Source organism: Bos javanicus, chromosome 11 (genome assembly GCF_032452875.1).
Source record: "Bos javanicus breed banteng chromosome 11, ARS-OSU_banteng_1.0, whole genome shotgun sequence".
Taxonomy (NCBI): domain Eukaryota; kingdom Metazoa; phylum Chordata; class Mammalia; order Artiodactyla; family Bovidae; genus Bos; species Bos javanicus.
In genome coordinates, this window is record NC_083878.1 from 78091929 (window position 1) to 78108746 (window position 16818).

At 52.2% G+C, this 16818-nt stretch overlaps 1 protein-coding gene across 4 annotated transcripts in view; it reads left to right on the forward strand.

Annotated features, from left to right (window-relative positions):
* HS1BP3 (HCLS1 binding protein 3) overlaps positions 1-16818 on the forward strand; it is a 48482-nt gene that overhangs the window by 17851 nt on the left and 13813 nt on the right. For all 4 annotated transcript variants that reach the window (XR_009739528.1, XM_061433202.1, XM_061433203.1 and 1 more), the window contains exons 2-4: positions 528-693; positions 5359-5566; positions 7112-7328. Coding sequence is in view for 3 of the 4 variants with exons in the window: in XM_061433201.1 (XP_061289185.1) it covers positions 528-693; positions 5359-5566; positions 7112-7328 (591 nt within the window). In the remaining variant the exon portion in view is untranslated. The remainder of the gene's footprint in view (positions 1-527; positions 694-5358; positions 5567-7111; positions 7329-16818) is intronic.

Consider the following 16818-nt stretch of genomic DNA (forward strand, 5'->3'; position numbering starts at 1 on the left):
TAAAAATTCTCAAAGAGCTGTAACGTTTCCAAGTATCCACTCAAAGCCTGCATTAATCATTCAGTTGTGTCCAAATCTTTGCAACCCCATGGACGAATGCCTGCCAGACTCTTCTGTCCATGGGATTTCAAAGGCAAGAATACTGGAGTGAGTTGCCATTTCCTTCTCTAGGGCATCTTCCCAATCCAGGGATCAAACTCAGGTCTCCTGCATTGCAGGCAGATTCTTTACCGTCAGAGCAAAGAATTTGCTGTTTCCACAGCCCCATTTTCTCCACTGTTTTTCTGCTGAGAACAGGCCTTCGTTCTTGAGGGACCCACAGGCAGGGCCCTGGCCTGGGAAGCCAGGCTTCAGGAGGGGCTGGCATGTGGAGGGGCGGGTAGCCTGGAGTTGGACCCCTGAGGACTAGCCCAGCGGAGGAGCCTTGTACCCAGGCCTGCGGGACCCCCTGAGGACTTACCAGCATTTCGCTCTAGAAGCCTGCTGACTTGAACCTGACCTTCCTCTGCCTTCTCTCCTTCTGGCAGGCGAGTTCAGAATGTCCACACGGGCCTGGACCTGAGTGTGCCACAGCACCAGGAGGTGCGGGGCAAGATGATGTCGGGGCACGTGGAGTACCAGATCCTGGTGGTCACCCGGCTGGCTGCATTCAAGTCGGCCAAGCACAGGCCTGAGGATGTCGTCCAGTTCTTGGTGAGCTAGGGGGTCTGGCAGGGTGCTCCCAGGGTCCAGAGGCCCAAGGAGACACACACGCCTCCCACCAGGGTTCAGGTAGCAGCAGAGTGCGAGCAGTGCTCTAGCCAGCCCTCAATTGGAGGATGCCAGAGTGCATTGGCAGTAAGGACACCAGTGAATCAGATGCTAACCGTCTGTAGGGAGACAGATCTGTGAAGAGACAGGAGCCTGGGGTGGGGGGAGGGCGGGGGCTGTGGGGGTGTCAAGACGGGGCACCTAAGCCATCCTAGGGGAAGGGTTCAGAGAGAGGTCAGAGCTGAGCTGTGATGTGAAGAGCAGATGGAGCCATCAGCATTAGGGCAGATGCGACACTCCCTTGGTCTCTCCCCTTCAATCTAGAGCCAGTAAACACCCACAGCAGTCCCGCACATCTCTCCGTCTAGAGGTGGGCCGATGAGAATACACAGAGGAGGTGGAGCTGGGGGCATAGTAGATGTGATGCGTGCAGTCATTGATCCCCAGCCCTGGAGGTCAAGCCCACAGCCCCCGGCACCCAGTGGTATCAGGGGGATGGCACACACACCTCCAGCCTCCTGGCCTCATCAGCCGCCTGCAGCCACAGGAACTGGGCAGCAGGGCCTGCAGCCCTGTCCCTCCAGGTGCAGGGCTGGCCCACAGCTCCAGCCTCCCTACTCCCCAACCACAGTGGGAGCATCCCTAAACTTGACAACCCCAGACACGGCGTAAGTGCAGGTGACCTCAGCCCAACCCACTCCCATGGGAGGCCGAGCCTGTGACACAGCGGAAGGGCCCATCACCCCCATGTCCTAGGCAGTGATGGCAGCAAGGCACCAGCAACCATGGAGGCACAAGCGCTGACAACAGGGGCACCAGGCCACACCTCCAGCAGGGCATTGGAGGCTGGAGAGTGCCAGTCTTCTAGTGTAACTAGAGGCAGTGCATGCAGTTCAGCCACTCAGTCGTGTCCGACTCTTTGTGACCCCATGGACTGCAGCACGCCAGGCCTCCCTGTCCATCACCAACTCCCGGAGCTTACCCAGACTCATGTCCATTGAGTCGGTGATGCCATCCAACCATCTCATCCTCTGTTGTCCCCTTCTCCTCCTGCCTTCAATCTTTCCCAGCATCATGGTCTTTTCCAGTGAGTCGGTTCTTCACATCAGATGGCCAAAGGATTGGAGCTTCAGCTTCAGCATCAGTCCTTCCAATGAATATTCAGGACTGATTTCCTTTAGAATGGACTGACTGGATATCCTTGCAGTTCAAGGGACCCTCAAGAGTGTTCTCCAACAGCACAGTTCAAAACCATCAGTTCCTGCGGCACTCTGGCTTCTTTATGGTTCAACTCTCACATCCATACATGACTACTGGAAAAACCATAGCTTTGACCAGATGGACCTTTGTCAGCAAAGTAATGTCTCTGCTTTTTAATATGCTGTCTATGTTTCTCATAGCTTTTCTTTCAAGGAGCAAGAGTCTTAATTTCATGGCCGCAGTCAACCATCTGCAATGCTTTGGGAGCCCAGAAAACCAAAAACTTGTGCTGTGGCGCCACCTGCTGGAAAAAAAGAAAAGCCTCTCACCTGTTGACTTGTTAGAAATCAAATTTTAAAAAATGAAAAAGCTTTATCTAAAGAAGAAAGGTGTTTCATGCTTCAAATTTCCCAGAAGAGGAAGAACTCATCAAGCACCATGAAGAATCACAGTAACACTGGCACAAAAGAAAATGATGATTCTCTAGAAACCAAATTTAAAGTCCCAGAACAATGCAGCCTAATAGAGAATTCAAAACAACTGTCATGAAGGAGCTCAACAAGCGACAAGAAAACTCAGGGATGAAGTTAATGAGCAGAAGATATACTTTCCCAAAGATATTGAAACTCTAAAAAGGAACCAAACAGAAATTCTGGATCTGAAGGACTCAGTAAGTAAGATGAAGAATACATACTTTAGAAAAGGATTAGAAGTAGAGAAGACCATTTTTAAAGATAAAAATCTAGAAATGATACAGTTAGAAAAGGAAAGGGATTTAAGATTCAAAATAACAGAGAGAAAATTCTGCAAGAACTATCCAAATCTTTTAGGAAGGGCAATCTTAGGATATTGGGTGTCCCAGAAGCAGGAGAGAGAGAGAGAGAGAGAGAGAAGTGAGCAGAGAGTTTACTTGAAGAAATGATAGTCGAGAACATCTCTCAAACCGGGGAAAGGAATTGCGTGTACAAGTCCATGAAGCCAAGAGAACACCCGATTGCCTCAGCGCAAAAAGGTGTTGCTAGTGGTAAAGAATCTGCCTGCCAGTGCAGGAGACACAAGAGATGTGGATTCGATCCCTGGGTCTGGAAGATACCCTGGAGGAGGAAATGACACCCTACTCCAGTATTCTTGCCTGGAAAATGCCATGGGCAGAGAAGCCTGGAAGGCTATATAGTCCGTGGGGCTGCAAAGAGTCAGACACGACTGAGCAACTAACACTTCACATAAGAGATTCTAAGAGACAAGTTATGGCACAGTTTTTCTGATTAAGAGACATTCAGCACATCCTGGAAAGTGTCTGAAGAGTGTGATTTTTTCATTGGCTTCTTAAACAGACTCTTGGTGAGAACCAAGATGCAACGTGATAGCAGGTAGCAACTGCTTTGTTCCACTGGGTGGGTTCAAATCTGATTTGACCCCAGTGGAGCTTAGTGCATCCATGTTTTTCAGAGATGGGAGCAAAGAAGAGATATCTGAGACCCAAGGCCCTGGGCAAGATGGAGAGGCAGCACTCGGGGCCCATGAGAGGCCCCAGCTGACATGCCGGGTCCTGGCTGGCCTTCCCAGCCATGGTGTGTGGGGACACCTCTGACACCTCCACGGTCACACCTGTGCCACTTTCTCCTGACCAGTGATACCTTTGCCCTGTGGGTAGCTGTGTGCAAGGGTGCCCATTCAGGGAGTTGCCTCTCAAACATTTTGAACCACCTGTGGGAGCCAAGCACGCATTGACACCCTATGAGATCTGGGGGTGTAACCCCAAACCTGAACTTTCTTTGAAGTTTCATGATTTAGCTTTAAAAAAGAATGAGCATTTTGCTTTCTGTTCCTCAAAAGGAGTGGCAACCCTTGCTTTGGAGCACTGATGAGTGTGGGCCCAGGGTGGGGTAGTACCCTAGGCTGTCCATACTACCAACGTCCTGGAGACGCACAGCTGGCTCCCAGAACCTGGATCCTGCTGGGCCTGGTGGCCTGGCCTGCATGGAGCAGTCAGGCCTGCAGAGGGCGCTCTGCCTCCCCACCTGGTGGAGTCAGGTTTTGGGAAGCACCAGGAGTTGGAGCCTGCATCACTTTTGTGAAAGGATCCTCTTACCTTTCCTTGAAAGCCTTCCTTGAAAGCTTTTGTCAGCAAAGCTCCCGAGTCAAGCTCTGTGATGACAACTGCAGGCCACAGTCCCGTGTCTCAGATGATTCCCCACTGGGGCTCCTGAAGTCTCCAGTGCCCCAGTCGCCTGCCAGCATGTGGAACTCTCCCAGCCTGGGGGCTCTGATGCCCATGCTCAACAGCGTGTGCTCCAACAGAACTGAGCGACCGGACTGCTGGGTGTCCCTTGTCTGAATGCATCCAGACGCCCCACAGCCCATCAGCCACGGCAGCGTTTCAGTGTGTGCTGGGCGCATAGCCCTGGTCTGGGAGCAGAAGTGGGAATATCTGTGTTCATCCCTAATGCTCCGAAGGAGTTGAGGGGACATGCCCAACGTGTGCGGAGAGCACAGAAGAGTCCAGGACAAGGGAGGACACTGGGCTGTTGTGGGGTGTGGCATGGAGAGGATGACTTCTCTGAGTGCCTGCATTGGCTTACACAGACCACAGCGATGGCGCCGATCCCCAGTCCTACACCTGCTCCCTTAACTGGAAACCTGGAGCCTCGGGGACAGAGACCACGCTGGATGTCCCCATACGGAGACATCAAGAGCAAGAGCCTGATGAGTGGATGAGCCCTTAGCTGTAGCGGGAGTTCCGGGGAGAGGCCAAGAAGCGGTAGCAGTCACCCCCAAGCTCCGCAGAAAGCCGAATGACCCGGGGTGACTCTGACGGCCGAGGACCACCTTCTAACAACCAGGAGGAGCCCCAGCCTGCCTCCCTGAGGTTCCGGTGTGCAGAGGGGTCCTGGCTGGCCCCAGGACCAGAAACCAGCCTTGCAATATCTGTTCTCCACCATCTAAGCACTGTAAGGACCGGCTTTGTTGAAGGCTCTTGCTAGTTCACAGGAGAATGACCCAGAGAAAAGGTGACTTGTTGCCAGAAGAGGACCTAACAGCTGGACAGACCGTGAGGTCACCCTGCTAATGCACAGAAGCCCAGAATGGAGGTGTAGGTCACAGTCACCTGCAGGCCAAGTCCCTGTATCAAGTGCTTCTACCCAGACCGGTAACAGGGCCCTAAATCCACCACGATTGCATCCTTCCTTTGGGCCACTGGGACTTCGGGGCTTGTGCCCAGTGTTGATCAGGAGGCTTAGGGCGTGCGGCAGAGGGTCGGGTGGGAGGCACCTCCATCTGGTCCTGGAGGAGGGCCCACCGAGGAGCCCGGCCCTCGTGGGGACCTCTGTTGGGGTTGGGGGTCAGGGCGCAGCCCTCTCTGTTTTCCCTCTTGACTCAGGAAACCACCTGTTCCTCTCATTCCAGGTCTCCAAAAAGTACAGCGACATTGAGGAGTTTTACCAGAAACTTTGCAGTCGTTACCCGACGGCCAGCCTGCCCCCGCTCCCCAGGAAGGTCCTGTTTGTTGGCGAGGGTGACATCCGGGAGCGGAGGGCTCTGTTCGACGAGATTCTGCGCTGCATCTCCAAGGATGCTGAGCTGGCAGGCAGCCCCGAGCTGCTGGAATTCTTAGGTACCTGAGACCCTGTCCCAAATCCCTACGGGCCCCTGGCCCAAAACTAGGCCTCACTGCCCTGGCTTGGGGGGAGGGGGCCGGGGTGTGGTCCACAGCACCCTCTGCAGCCCAGAGACCTCGGCCAAGCTATTGAGGCATGTGGGCTTCATTCACTGCCATGCTTGGGCTGGGGTCGTGGGTGGTGGGTGGAAGGAGCCTGGGACCCAGCCCTGGAGGACGGACTGCTTGGGTCCTGGACGGGGCTCACCAGGGACCTTCTCCATAGTCTGATCCCTCCCTTTCCCCTCCTGGCCAGCCCCATGCAGAGCTCCCCTTCACACATACACACACACACACACACACACACACACACACACACACGTGCACATGCACACACACACACTTATGGAGAAGCAGGATCAGGTGGTCTGACTTTCCTAGCCTCTCTGTGCCTCGGTTTCCTTATCTCTAAAATGAAGATACAATTAGGATCTCTCACATGAGGTTTTTGCAATATTTAAATGAATTTATACCTATCAAATGGCAACCTACTCCAGTATTCTTGCTGTAAAATTCCATGAACAGAGGAGCTGGGTGGGCTACAGTCCACGGGGTCGCAAAGAGTTGGATGCGACTGAGCAACTGAGCGTACCTGTAAAAATGTTCTTTGTGTGATGCTTACCCCATGAAATGGAAGGTTCATGAGATTTTGCAAGGGACTTTACGTTTGTCTTAATAAAATAACAAAGCATAACGTAATACAGCATAGTCAATACCACTTAGTTCCACATGTCATATCAGTGTACACGTTACATCCTGTGTCGGGCACTCTGTGGCATGGTGATGGGTTCTTTACCCACAGGGTGATATATCTTAGAAGTTCACTGCTTTCAAAAATACACTGTTCAGTAACTGGATAGAGTTAAACAAGCATTCTAAACCCATGCTTCTCAAACCATCGGTGGGGGAAGGGCTAACTATTTTTATTCCCGATCTGTCGCAGACAAGCATCCCAAGGTGCTATGGAAGTTTCTGGATCTTGCTCCCCCTTTCTGTAGTTGCCTCATTGTGGACACCCGCCAGTGGACCACACTTTGAGAAGCGCTTACGTAAGCCAGTTTGTGGTGACGCCGTCCCAGTTTGTCCTGGAATCTTCCACCTGCTCACTGTGCCTCATGGAGTTCATAGTCTAGACCCTCGGAGCAGGTCTCATCAGTGGTTGGCTAGGCAGAGCTCCCCGATGTGCCCCACCACATGCACGTCATTTCCAGAGCTGTTCTGTGAGGACCCCAGACACTGTCTGGTCTCCCATCAGCCCGTGGACTGTAGTCTGTAGTCCCGACAGGCACCGGGCTGCAGAGGTTGAGGAACTGCTGTCTCTCTTCTGAGGCTCCGGCTTGTAACTGCTGCACCCCACGCTTTGCTGACCTCCCTCTCTACACTCACCCACACAGACCTGCCATCCTAGTCCCAGGACGCGGCAGGAGGCCTCCAGCTCCGGGTGCTGGTGCAGGAGCTTGCGTGCCGGGAGGTGCCAGGCACCATCTCCGTCTCCCTCCACAGGCACCAGGTCCCCCGGGGCCACGGATCTCAGCGGCAGGGATGTCTCGGTCCTGGACACAGACAGCCAAGCAGGGGACGAGGATGCTTTGGACTTCTTCCAGCAGCAGGACCGAGTGGAAGATGAGGGTCTCCCCATGCTGGGTCACCAGGACGGGGATGCAGGGAAATCCTCAGAGGAGGAGGAGGAGGAGGCCCTGGACCCTCTGGGCATCATGCGGTACGTCTCCCCTTCTGGGTGGGGTGCCCCCCATCTGGCTTGCTCCAGGCTCCTCCCTCTCTCCTGGGAGTCAGAAAACCCATCTCCCTAGAATATCACCCTGAGGGGGCCCGGTACTCAGGGGGACCAGCTCTCTGTTCATCCTCAACATCTCCTGGGTCTTCGGGGCTGGGCCAGGTATTGCCTGCCCCTCCCTGGTCACAGGGTGGCCCCCCAGCATTCTGCACTGAGGCCTGGCAGGCTGCCACCCCAACCCTGACACTTCAGCAGCCTAGGCATTCTGAACCCTGCCCAGGAGGCCTGGGTTCTCTGTCCAGTTCATCATGGAGCCTGTGACTTGCTTCGCGTGGCCGGGGTCCCGCTGCCCTGAAGGTGGGGCTGTTTACCTTGGCCCTGCCTCCAGGTAAGGCTGGAGGGGACTGATGACCCCTAAGATGCTAACAGTGATGGAAGGAGGTAGAGTAAGCCCTGTGTAGACTGTGGTTCCCTCTGTGTGCACGTGCGTGAACGCACGTGCACGGGGGAAGAAGAGACAGCTAGCTGTGGTCTTGAAGGCCCCTTGGTGTCCTGATTCTGGCACCCTCCTGTTCCATCTCCTTTCCTGGCCCTCTGACTGCCTTCAGCTAACCAGTGAGCAGCCCGTGAGTCCCCATGGTGAGCCCCCTGAGCTGGGGGAGGGGCTGCAGGCTAGATGAGACCAGAGAGCAAGACATCAGCTTCCCAGGCCCCTCCAGCGGGCACCGGCTGAAGCAGTGGGCAGGACCTCCCAACCAGAAGGAGATGGGGAGCCAGACAGACTCAGCACCATCACCACCCCCGCCCCCCGAGGACCCTCACTTCTTGGCCCAAAGGAGCAAGAAGCAAGCTGGGAACTGTTGGTTTTGAGCACCTACTATGCCCCAGGTGATGTACCGTGGCCTTTGTCTCCCGGATCTCATTGACAGCCCGCCCCGCAAACAGGCGTTGTCACGTCACTTGACATGTTAAAGAGACTGACGTCTTCAGGGGCCAGATGCCTTGCCCGCGGTCAGAGGGTGGGGGAACAATGGTGCTGGGATACAAATGGAGCTCAGAATCCTGTCCGGGACCTCGGAGCCAACTGCCTGGGCTGGAGGCCTGGCAGTTTAGCCCTCTCCTCCAGTTTTCTGCAGCGGAAGCACAGGGTAGTGATGGCAACTGGTCTCTCGGGGCTCTCATGTAGGGTAAGTGGCTTAGATGTCACGGCCACGTCTTTCTGCCTCTCCACCTCCGCAGAGCTGGACTGAAGACCCAGGGTGACGTTGTCTCTGCCCATCTGGCCAGTCCTGTTCCAGAAAGAAATTAGAGCCGAAGAGAGATGAGGCAGAGGCAAGTTCAACTTGAACAGCGTGAAAAGTGCAGTCCAGAGAGCTCTGCCCACTGCCCGCAGGGCTTCCTCTCCTGTGTGATGGTGAGGGTGGGTACGTGGGGACATGTGGTCACAGGGTCACCATGAGGCTGGCCTAGAGGGGCCAAGGAGCCAGGCTTGAGAAAGATCCAGGTGCTCAGGCAGATGGGAGACAAGAGCCGGAAGCCCTGCAGCCCTTGGTGCCCAGGAGTCAGGTTCCTCCCAGCCCCCCATGCTGGCCTTGACCTGGGAGGAGGTCAGTGTCCCTGTGGGAGCGACAGTGAGATCATGTTGGGAAAAGTTCATTATCAGCCTTGCGCAGCCCGAGGGCCATATTGCGCTGTATTTGTTTGAACTCATCCTGTCTGTTGTTCTGAGTAACTGCGTATTACTCGCCGTCAGACTGAGGTCGGCTTGCGTGATTTGTGCCAGCCTTTGGCTGAAGGACGTGCTTAGCAAAGCTGCTTCTTTTTTGGGTAGGAAAATGCTCTTTGGGGTTGGCAAGGGCTGCCTTTAATTTCCTGCTTTTACTTCAGTAGCAGATTGTCGGGCAAGGTACTGACTGTCCAGGGACCCCCACTTCGACCCCCAGTGCCATCCCCAGCTCTGCACTCAGGGGCCTCCTTCCTGAATCCGAGGAGAGCTGAGCACCTGAAAGAAATCCTGGAGGCTTTTGACCTTCTGTCAGTCTTTTCTTAACCAATGTGACAATAGTCAGTGCTATTGCCTCCATTGGGAATAATAACAACTAACATTTTTTTGGAGAATGTATTAAATACCAGGAATTGATTAGCCTTTACATGGATAGATATTTTCTATTCTTTTTTTAAAAGGTCGTGACTCACCACATTGCTTTCTGGATCTGTTGTGGATCTGGCTTGGGAAATGGTGCCCTAGGAAGCTGGCCCTGGCATCAGGCCCATTCTGTGTATGAAGAAGCTGATGTTTGGGGTCTGGTGATTCATTCACATTCATCCAGCCCCAAATGGCAGAGTTAGGACTTGATGCCACCTCCCTGCCTTGGCTCTTGATCCAGTCTTCCAGCAGGGCCCTAGGATTATCCCCCTCTTTCACAGATGGGAACATAGAGGACAGAGCTGAGAGGGCGCTTGGCCAGAGCCCTGCCTTGAAGTCAGGTTTCCTCTCGGCCTCTCCTGGGACCCCCAGGTGGGCCTGTTAACCCTCTTGGTGCAGTGCGGCCCACCCCACCCTGCGGTGAGGAACACTGGTCTTTGCAGGAGTGATATGCTCTGCGTGCTCATTTCTCCATCCTGTGCTCTCAGTTCCTATGTGGATGCAGCATCTCTGCTTTCCCAGCCACCCCAACCCTGAGCGCCCATCTGGGCCAGGCTCTGGCGCTCCGTTTCCAGGCCACAGGTGTCGGCCCTTCCTGCCATGGCCACTGTGGGGCGCTGTTGCTCCACTGCAGGGCTGCTGGGAGGGTGCGAGCCATGGCACAAAGCCTGGTTTTTCTTTGTCTGTTAAACCTGGTTTTGATTAGGGAAAGAGGCGTTACTACACCATTAGAAAGTGCCTTAAGATAGAAAAAAAACCCTCACCACCCAGCCACTCTCCTGTTTGCAGATTTTTTTTTTTTTTTTGCATCCCTGTCCCAGGCTGATCCACATAACTGCAAACATAGCACACATGCCTTTTATACTCTGCTTTTTCACTTAATGTCCTCACCATCGCTTTCCATGTGGAACACAGTTTTCATATTTAACTTTCTGTTTTAGAGATTTCACAGTTCTAAGAAAGGTGAAGTTCTCCCATAATAGTTCTGCCTTCGGCTAGAAATACTCTGCTAGGATAACTGTAACTCAAATAATATACAATTAGCGTAGAAAAATTAAAAGCACATTTAAAAGCCCCTTTATCATGAAGGTATATGCTTCTGGTTCAGTTCAGTTCAGTTCAGTCACTCAGTCGTGTCTGACTCTCTGCGACCCCATGAACCGCAGCACGCCAGGCCTCCCTGTCCACCAACTCCCAGAGTTTACCCAAACTCAGGTCCATCGAGTTGGTGATGCCATCCAGCCATCTCATCCTCTGTCGTCCCCTTCTCCTCTGGTGCTCAATCTTTCCCAGTATCGGTCTTTTCAAATGAAACAGCTCTCCGTACCAGGTGGCCAAAGTATTGGAGTTTCAGCTTCAGTATCAGTCCCACCAATGAACACCCAGGACTAATCTCCTTTAGGATGGACTGATTGGATCTCCTTGCAGTCCAAGGGACTCTCAAGAGTCTTCTCCAACACCACAGTTCAAAAGCATCAATTCTTCGGCACTAAGCTTTCTTCACAGTCCAACTCTCACATCCATACATGACTACTGGAAAAACCATAGCCTTGACTAGACGGACATTTGTTGGCAAAGTAATGTCTCTGTTTTCTAATATGCTGTCTAGGTTGGTCATAACTTTTCTTCCAAGGAGCAAGCGTCTTAATTTCATGGCTACAATCACCATCCGCAGTGATTTTGGAGCCTAGAAAAATAAAGTCAGCCACTGTTTCCACTGTTTCCCCATCTATTTGTCATGCAGTGATGGAACCGGATCCCATAATCCTAGTTTTCTGAATGTTGAGCTTTAAGCCAACTTTTTCACTCTCCTCTTTCACTTTCATAAAGAGGCTCTTTAGTTCTTCTTCACTTTCTGCCATAAGGGTGGTGTCATCTGCATATCTGTGGTTACTAATATCTCCCGACAATCCTAATTCCAGCTTGTGCTTCCTCCAGCCCAGTGTTTCTCATGATGTACTCTGCATATAAGTTAAATAAGCAGGGTGACAATATACAGCCTTGACGTACTCCTTTTCCTATTTTGAACCAGTCTGTTGTTCCATGTCCAGTTCTAACTATTGCTTCCTGACCTGTATACAGGTTTCTCAAGAGGCAGGTCAGGTGGTCTGGTATTCCCATCTCTTTCAGAATTTTCCACAGTTGATTGTGATCCACACAGTCAAAGGCTTTGGCATAGTCAATAAAGCAGAAATAGATGTTTTTCTGGAATTCTTTTGCTTTTTCAATGATCCAGCGGATGTTGGCAACTTGATCTCTGGTTCCTCTGCCTTTTCTAAACCCAGCTTGAACATCAGGAAGTTCACAGTTCACATATTGCTGAAGCCTGGCTTGGAGAATTTTGAGCATTACTTTACTAGCGTGTGAGATGAGTGCAATTGTGCAGTAGTTTGAGCATTCTTTGGCATTGCCTTTCTTAGGGATTGGAATGAAAACTGACCTTTTCCAGTCCTGTGGGCACTGCTGAGTTTTCCAAATGTGCTGGCATATTGAGTGCAGCACTTTCACAGCATCATCTTTTAGGATTTGAAATAGCTCAACTGGAATTCCATTACCTCCACTAGCTTTGTTCGTAGTGATGTTTTCTAAGGCCTACCTGACTTCACATTCCAGGATGTCCGGCTCTAGGTGAGTGTGAGTGATCACACCTTCGTGATTATCTGGGTTGTGAAGATCTTTTTTGTATAGTTCTTCTGTGTATTCTTGGCACCTCTTCTTAATATCTTCTGCTTCTGTTAGGTCCGTACCATTTCCGTCCTTTATTGAGCCCATCCTTGCATGAAATGTTCCCTTGGTATCTCTAATTTTCTTGATGAGATCTCTAGTCTTTCCCATTCTGTTGTTTTCCTCTATTTCTTTGCATTGATCACTGAGGAAGGCTTTCCTATCTCTCCTTGCTATTCTTTGGAACTCTCCATTCAAATGGGTATATCTTTCCTTTTCTCCTTTGCTTTTCACTTCTCTTCTTTTCACAGCTATTTGTAAGGCCTCCTCGGACAGCCATTTTGCCTTTTTGCATTTCTTTTTCTTGGGGATGGTCTTGCTCCCTGCCTCCTGTACAATGTCACGAACCTCGTGTTGTATTAACAAAATGCGATTGTGTTAATATGCACCATTCCATAATTTGCTTTCTTTTTCAGCTAGGTCTTTCCGTATCAATAAATAGGCTTCTACCTTCCTAACTTGATGCTAGTGCATCAGACTGATACGCTGTAAATGGCACTGGGGACATTGTGGTGTTTTCTGTAGGTTTTTGCAGTTACAGGCAGTGATGAACTTGTTTGTGTGTGGAGTGTTTATTCTGTTGAGCTTTTCCCCCAGCTGCCTGCCCCAGAGCAAGGTCCCAAAAGCTTCTGTGGGGGGGTCTTGGTTGTGCCTCTCCAGTGAAGGGGTCTTTAGGGACTTAATTTCCCCTGTGTTGGGATGTCCTCTCTGCTTTTGCAAAGCCTACCATCTGCAAGACCTGCTGCCTCCTCCTCTTCCCCCAGTGCTCAGGGAGCCCCCCTCCATGCTCCAGGTCCCTGAGGACCCTCAGCTTCCCGAAGGACAGGCTGGTTCCTGCATGAACACGCTGTCCTGTGAGACTGGGCTTCCTGCTGTCTGGACTTGTCCGCTCAGAAGATGGGGAGCAAGCACCCAGGCCCTGGGCCATGGCCTCGAGTGGTGAGGCTGGACATTTCTTTGGGATGTGAATCATGTGTTTTGTCCTAATTATTTATCCAAATGTTGTTTTATCTTTCATAAAATGACCATATGCATTTTAGCATAAAAATGTCTTGCTTCCTATATTTGGATGAAGTTTCTGCTCTGGGATGATTGTGTGGTTTTGAAAGCTTCTGGCACATTGCCAGGTACCTCCAGATCTATTAACCAAGGTTTATTCATCCAACTACCCTCCCCCGCCCCAACTTTATTAGGGGCTTCCCTGGTGGCTCAGATGGTAAAGAATCTGCCTGCAGTACAGGAGACCTGGGTTCAATCCCTGGATCAGGAAGATCCCCTCAAAAAGAGAAATGGCAACCCATTCTAGTATTCTTGCCTGGAGATTTCCGTGGACAGAGGAGCCTGATGGGCTACAGTCCAAAGGGTTGCAAGAGTCAGACATGACTGAATGACCAACAATACCAGCTTTATTGAGATGAAGTTGCCCTATGGCATTGTGTAAGGTTAAGGGATACAATGTTGATACACCTACAATGCAAAATGATCACCATGCTAAGGTCAGCTGACACCTATCGCCTCACCTAACTATTAATACTATTTCCAAGATTTAGAAGTGAGACAGCCCCTAAGGACAGGAGCATGGCCACTTCTCCTTGGAGGCCTCTTTCTAAATAGTGCATTTGTCACCCTTGGGCTTAGGGCCCTATAGTATTCCAGCCCTGCCTAGGGTAGCAGAGCCCAGCTGGGAATTCTCCACCACCCTGGAGCTGGTTAGAAATGCAGATTCACAGGCCCCCCTGGAACCTAGGTGGAGCCCCAGAACCTGTGTTTTCACAAGCTCCTGACATGCTCTGCAGGCAAAATCATGTCTGAGGGGCCCCCAGAACCGAGCCTAACAAAAGTCTTGGAGAAGCAGGAGGGCATGCAGCAGAGAGCAGCCCCACCAGCCGCCAGGCTCTGCTGCCTTCAGAGGCTTCCAGGAGGCAGGCTCAGGGAGGCCTTCCTGTTACTCTGAGCCCCCGGTTTCCCTCTCTGGTCACCTGCTAGAGGTCCGTTCTTCCTGATCGCTGCTGGGGCTGTGGCCCAGGGCTGGTGGCGTCACACTATACCTCCACAGACAGCACTTACCCTTGATCTGTCCTGGGACCAAACAGTGAGGGTGCAGGCAGCACGATGGGCACCCTCGGCTCACCCTAGAGCCATCACGGTGATTGCAGCAACAGCTGCCGTTGGGGTGACCACAGCACCCCCCACCCCCGCCCAGGCGTGCTGCACCAGCTGTGTTTCTCCATCCGCAGCAGTGCAGAGTCTGGCCTGAATGAATGCTGTCAGGGACAACACAGGAAATGGCGCCTTCCACTGCTTTCATTGAGTAGTAGACGCTTTGGTGCAAGAGAAATTGCGTACAGAACCCTGATGGATAAAAAACCACAGGGAGTAGCATTGGCCTGGGTTGGGACAGGAGTTGCGGGCTCTGGATCTCTGTCCCCTCAGCCTCGGCCCACCTCTCTGGTGGCCGTGGGCAGTTTTGCAGGAGGCCAGGGCCCCTGAGTGTGGTTTGAAAGCCACTTCAGAAGCTGGAAAACCTAGAGTGTACGGTCAGTCTAGAGCAGGGTGGAAGGCTGACCGTCCTAGGTTCAAGTTCCAGCTCTGTCAGTGAGCAGCCTGTGGACACTGGGCGGGTTGCTGGACTTTCCAGAGCCTCCAGTTTCTCTCTTGGTAAATTAGAGGTGAAGTCCAGGCCTAGTGGCTATAAAGATAAAATGGGATGAAATACAGGAAATTTCCTTTGTATGATATTATCACTACTTCAAGTTTCCTTTGCTCTGAAGAAGCCAGAAGCCTTTGGGTGTTTAAACAATTAAAATGAAAAAGGGAGCTTTTCCACTTCCTGTTGTTATGTAAATATCAGCCCTGGGAGTTGTGCTCACAAAGGCCTTCACCTCCTTATCTTTGTTGAGTCGCTAAGTCCTGTCCCACTCTTTGTGACCCCATGGACTGCAGCACTCCAGGCCTCCCTGTCCTTCACCATCTCCCAGAGTTTTCCCAAGTTGATATCCATTGAATCAGTGATGCCACCCAACCATCTCATCCTCTGTCCCCCTCTTCTTCTGCCTTCAATCTTTCCCAGCACCAGGGTCTTCTTTTCCAGTGAGTTGGCTTTTCACATCAGGTGGCCACAGTACTGGAGCTTCAGCTTCAGCATCAGTCCTTCCAGTGTATATACAGGATTGATTTCCAGCATCTTTGTGGTTGCAATAGAGGAACCTTCCCAAAATTACGCAATCTGGGGCACCATCCAGGCAGGAGCCTCGGCCTCCTGCCTACTGGCCTGGACTTACCCTGTCACCGCCTACTGAGCCCCCACCTGTGCTGGGTGCCGACTTCACCCGGTCCATTTCTTCTCCATGGTGGATGATGTGGGGGTGGCTATTCTCCACTGCAGGGACTGCCAGCATCCACTAGTCATACCAGCATCTGGAGTGTTGTGGGGGGTGTTTGAATAAACAAAGACCACCCATATGAGAATCAGCAAAGGCCATTTATTCATGGTGGGCCATAGCAGGGGAGGAGTTCAGCCGCCCTTTTACAGAGACTTATAGACAGGCGGGGAGTGGGAGAGATGACTGGGGGCAAACGGGAAGACTCGAGTCTGCCCTATTGGAGGCTGTGGACATGGGGAAACCAGAGGCCTAACCGGAAGTTGGGTGTCCTGTGCGATTGGTCAGGTGAGCATATTTGGCTTTGTCGTGGGCCTAGAAAGCGAGAAGCAGGGTAAAGACTAGGAAAAGAAAGAAGGAAAGTGAAGTCTCTCAGTCGTGTCCCACTCTTTGTGACCCCCATGGTCTGTAGCCTACCAGGCTCCTCAGTCCATGGAATTTTCCAGGCAAGAGTACTGGAGTGGGTTGCCATTTCCTTCTCCAGGGGACCTTCCTGATCCAGGGATCGAACCCGTGTCTCCTGCATCGCAGGGAGACGCTTTATCGTCTGAGCCACCAGGGAAGCCCTAGGAAAGACTAGAGAAGATGGCAGCTATTAATCACTCGACCACTGGGGTCACTCGCTGTGGAGGTTGGAGTGAGGCTTCCTGGGCCAGTTGCTGTAGGTTGGGGGCTGAGTTCTGTTTTGTATCTGGATTCAGTCTCTTAGGGCCATTGTGGGGGTGACCAGCGAGGGGTGCTTTGCTTTCAAGCAACAGGGTGGCAGAGCCAGGGTGCCCTGGTTTCTTGGTGGTGCTGCTGCTGGGCCAGGTGAGGGGCAGCGTTTGACCCCTGTGCAGAGAGAGAAAAATGGCATCCCCCACGAATGAGAAGAGAGAGAGGTCTCTGGGGTCCTGGAGAGGCAGGCTGGGGCTGCTGAGAGGGTGACTCTGGGAGAACAGCAAATGATGGGTGTCCAGGGTAGCCACGTGGTCCGGCCAGCTTACTTCTTCAGGCCCAGGGTGAAGTCTGCTGGGTTGAAACACAGTGTGAGCTAGACGTCCTCCTGTGATCATTGGCCTCCGGGGTCTATGCAAGATGGCAAGTGGACCTCGGATGCAAGATGGCAAGATGCAAGATGGCATCCGGGGTCCACTTTGCAGTTTCTGGAGCATTCCTTATTCCCTCCAGACAGATAAGGAAACATTCAGAGAGTGAAATGACCAACCCGGGGTCACACACAGGT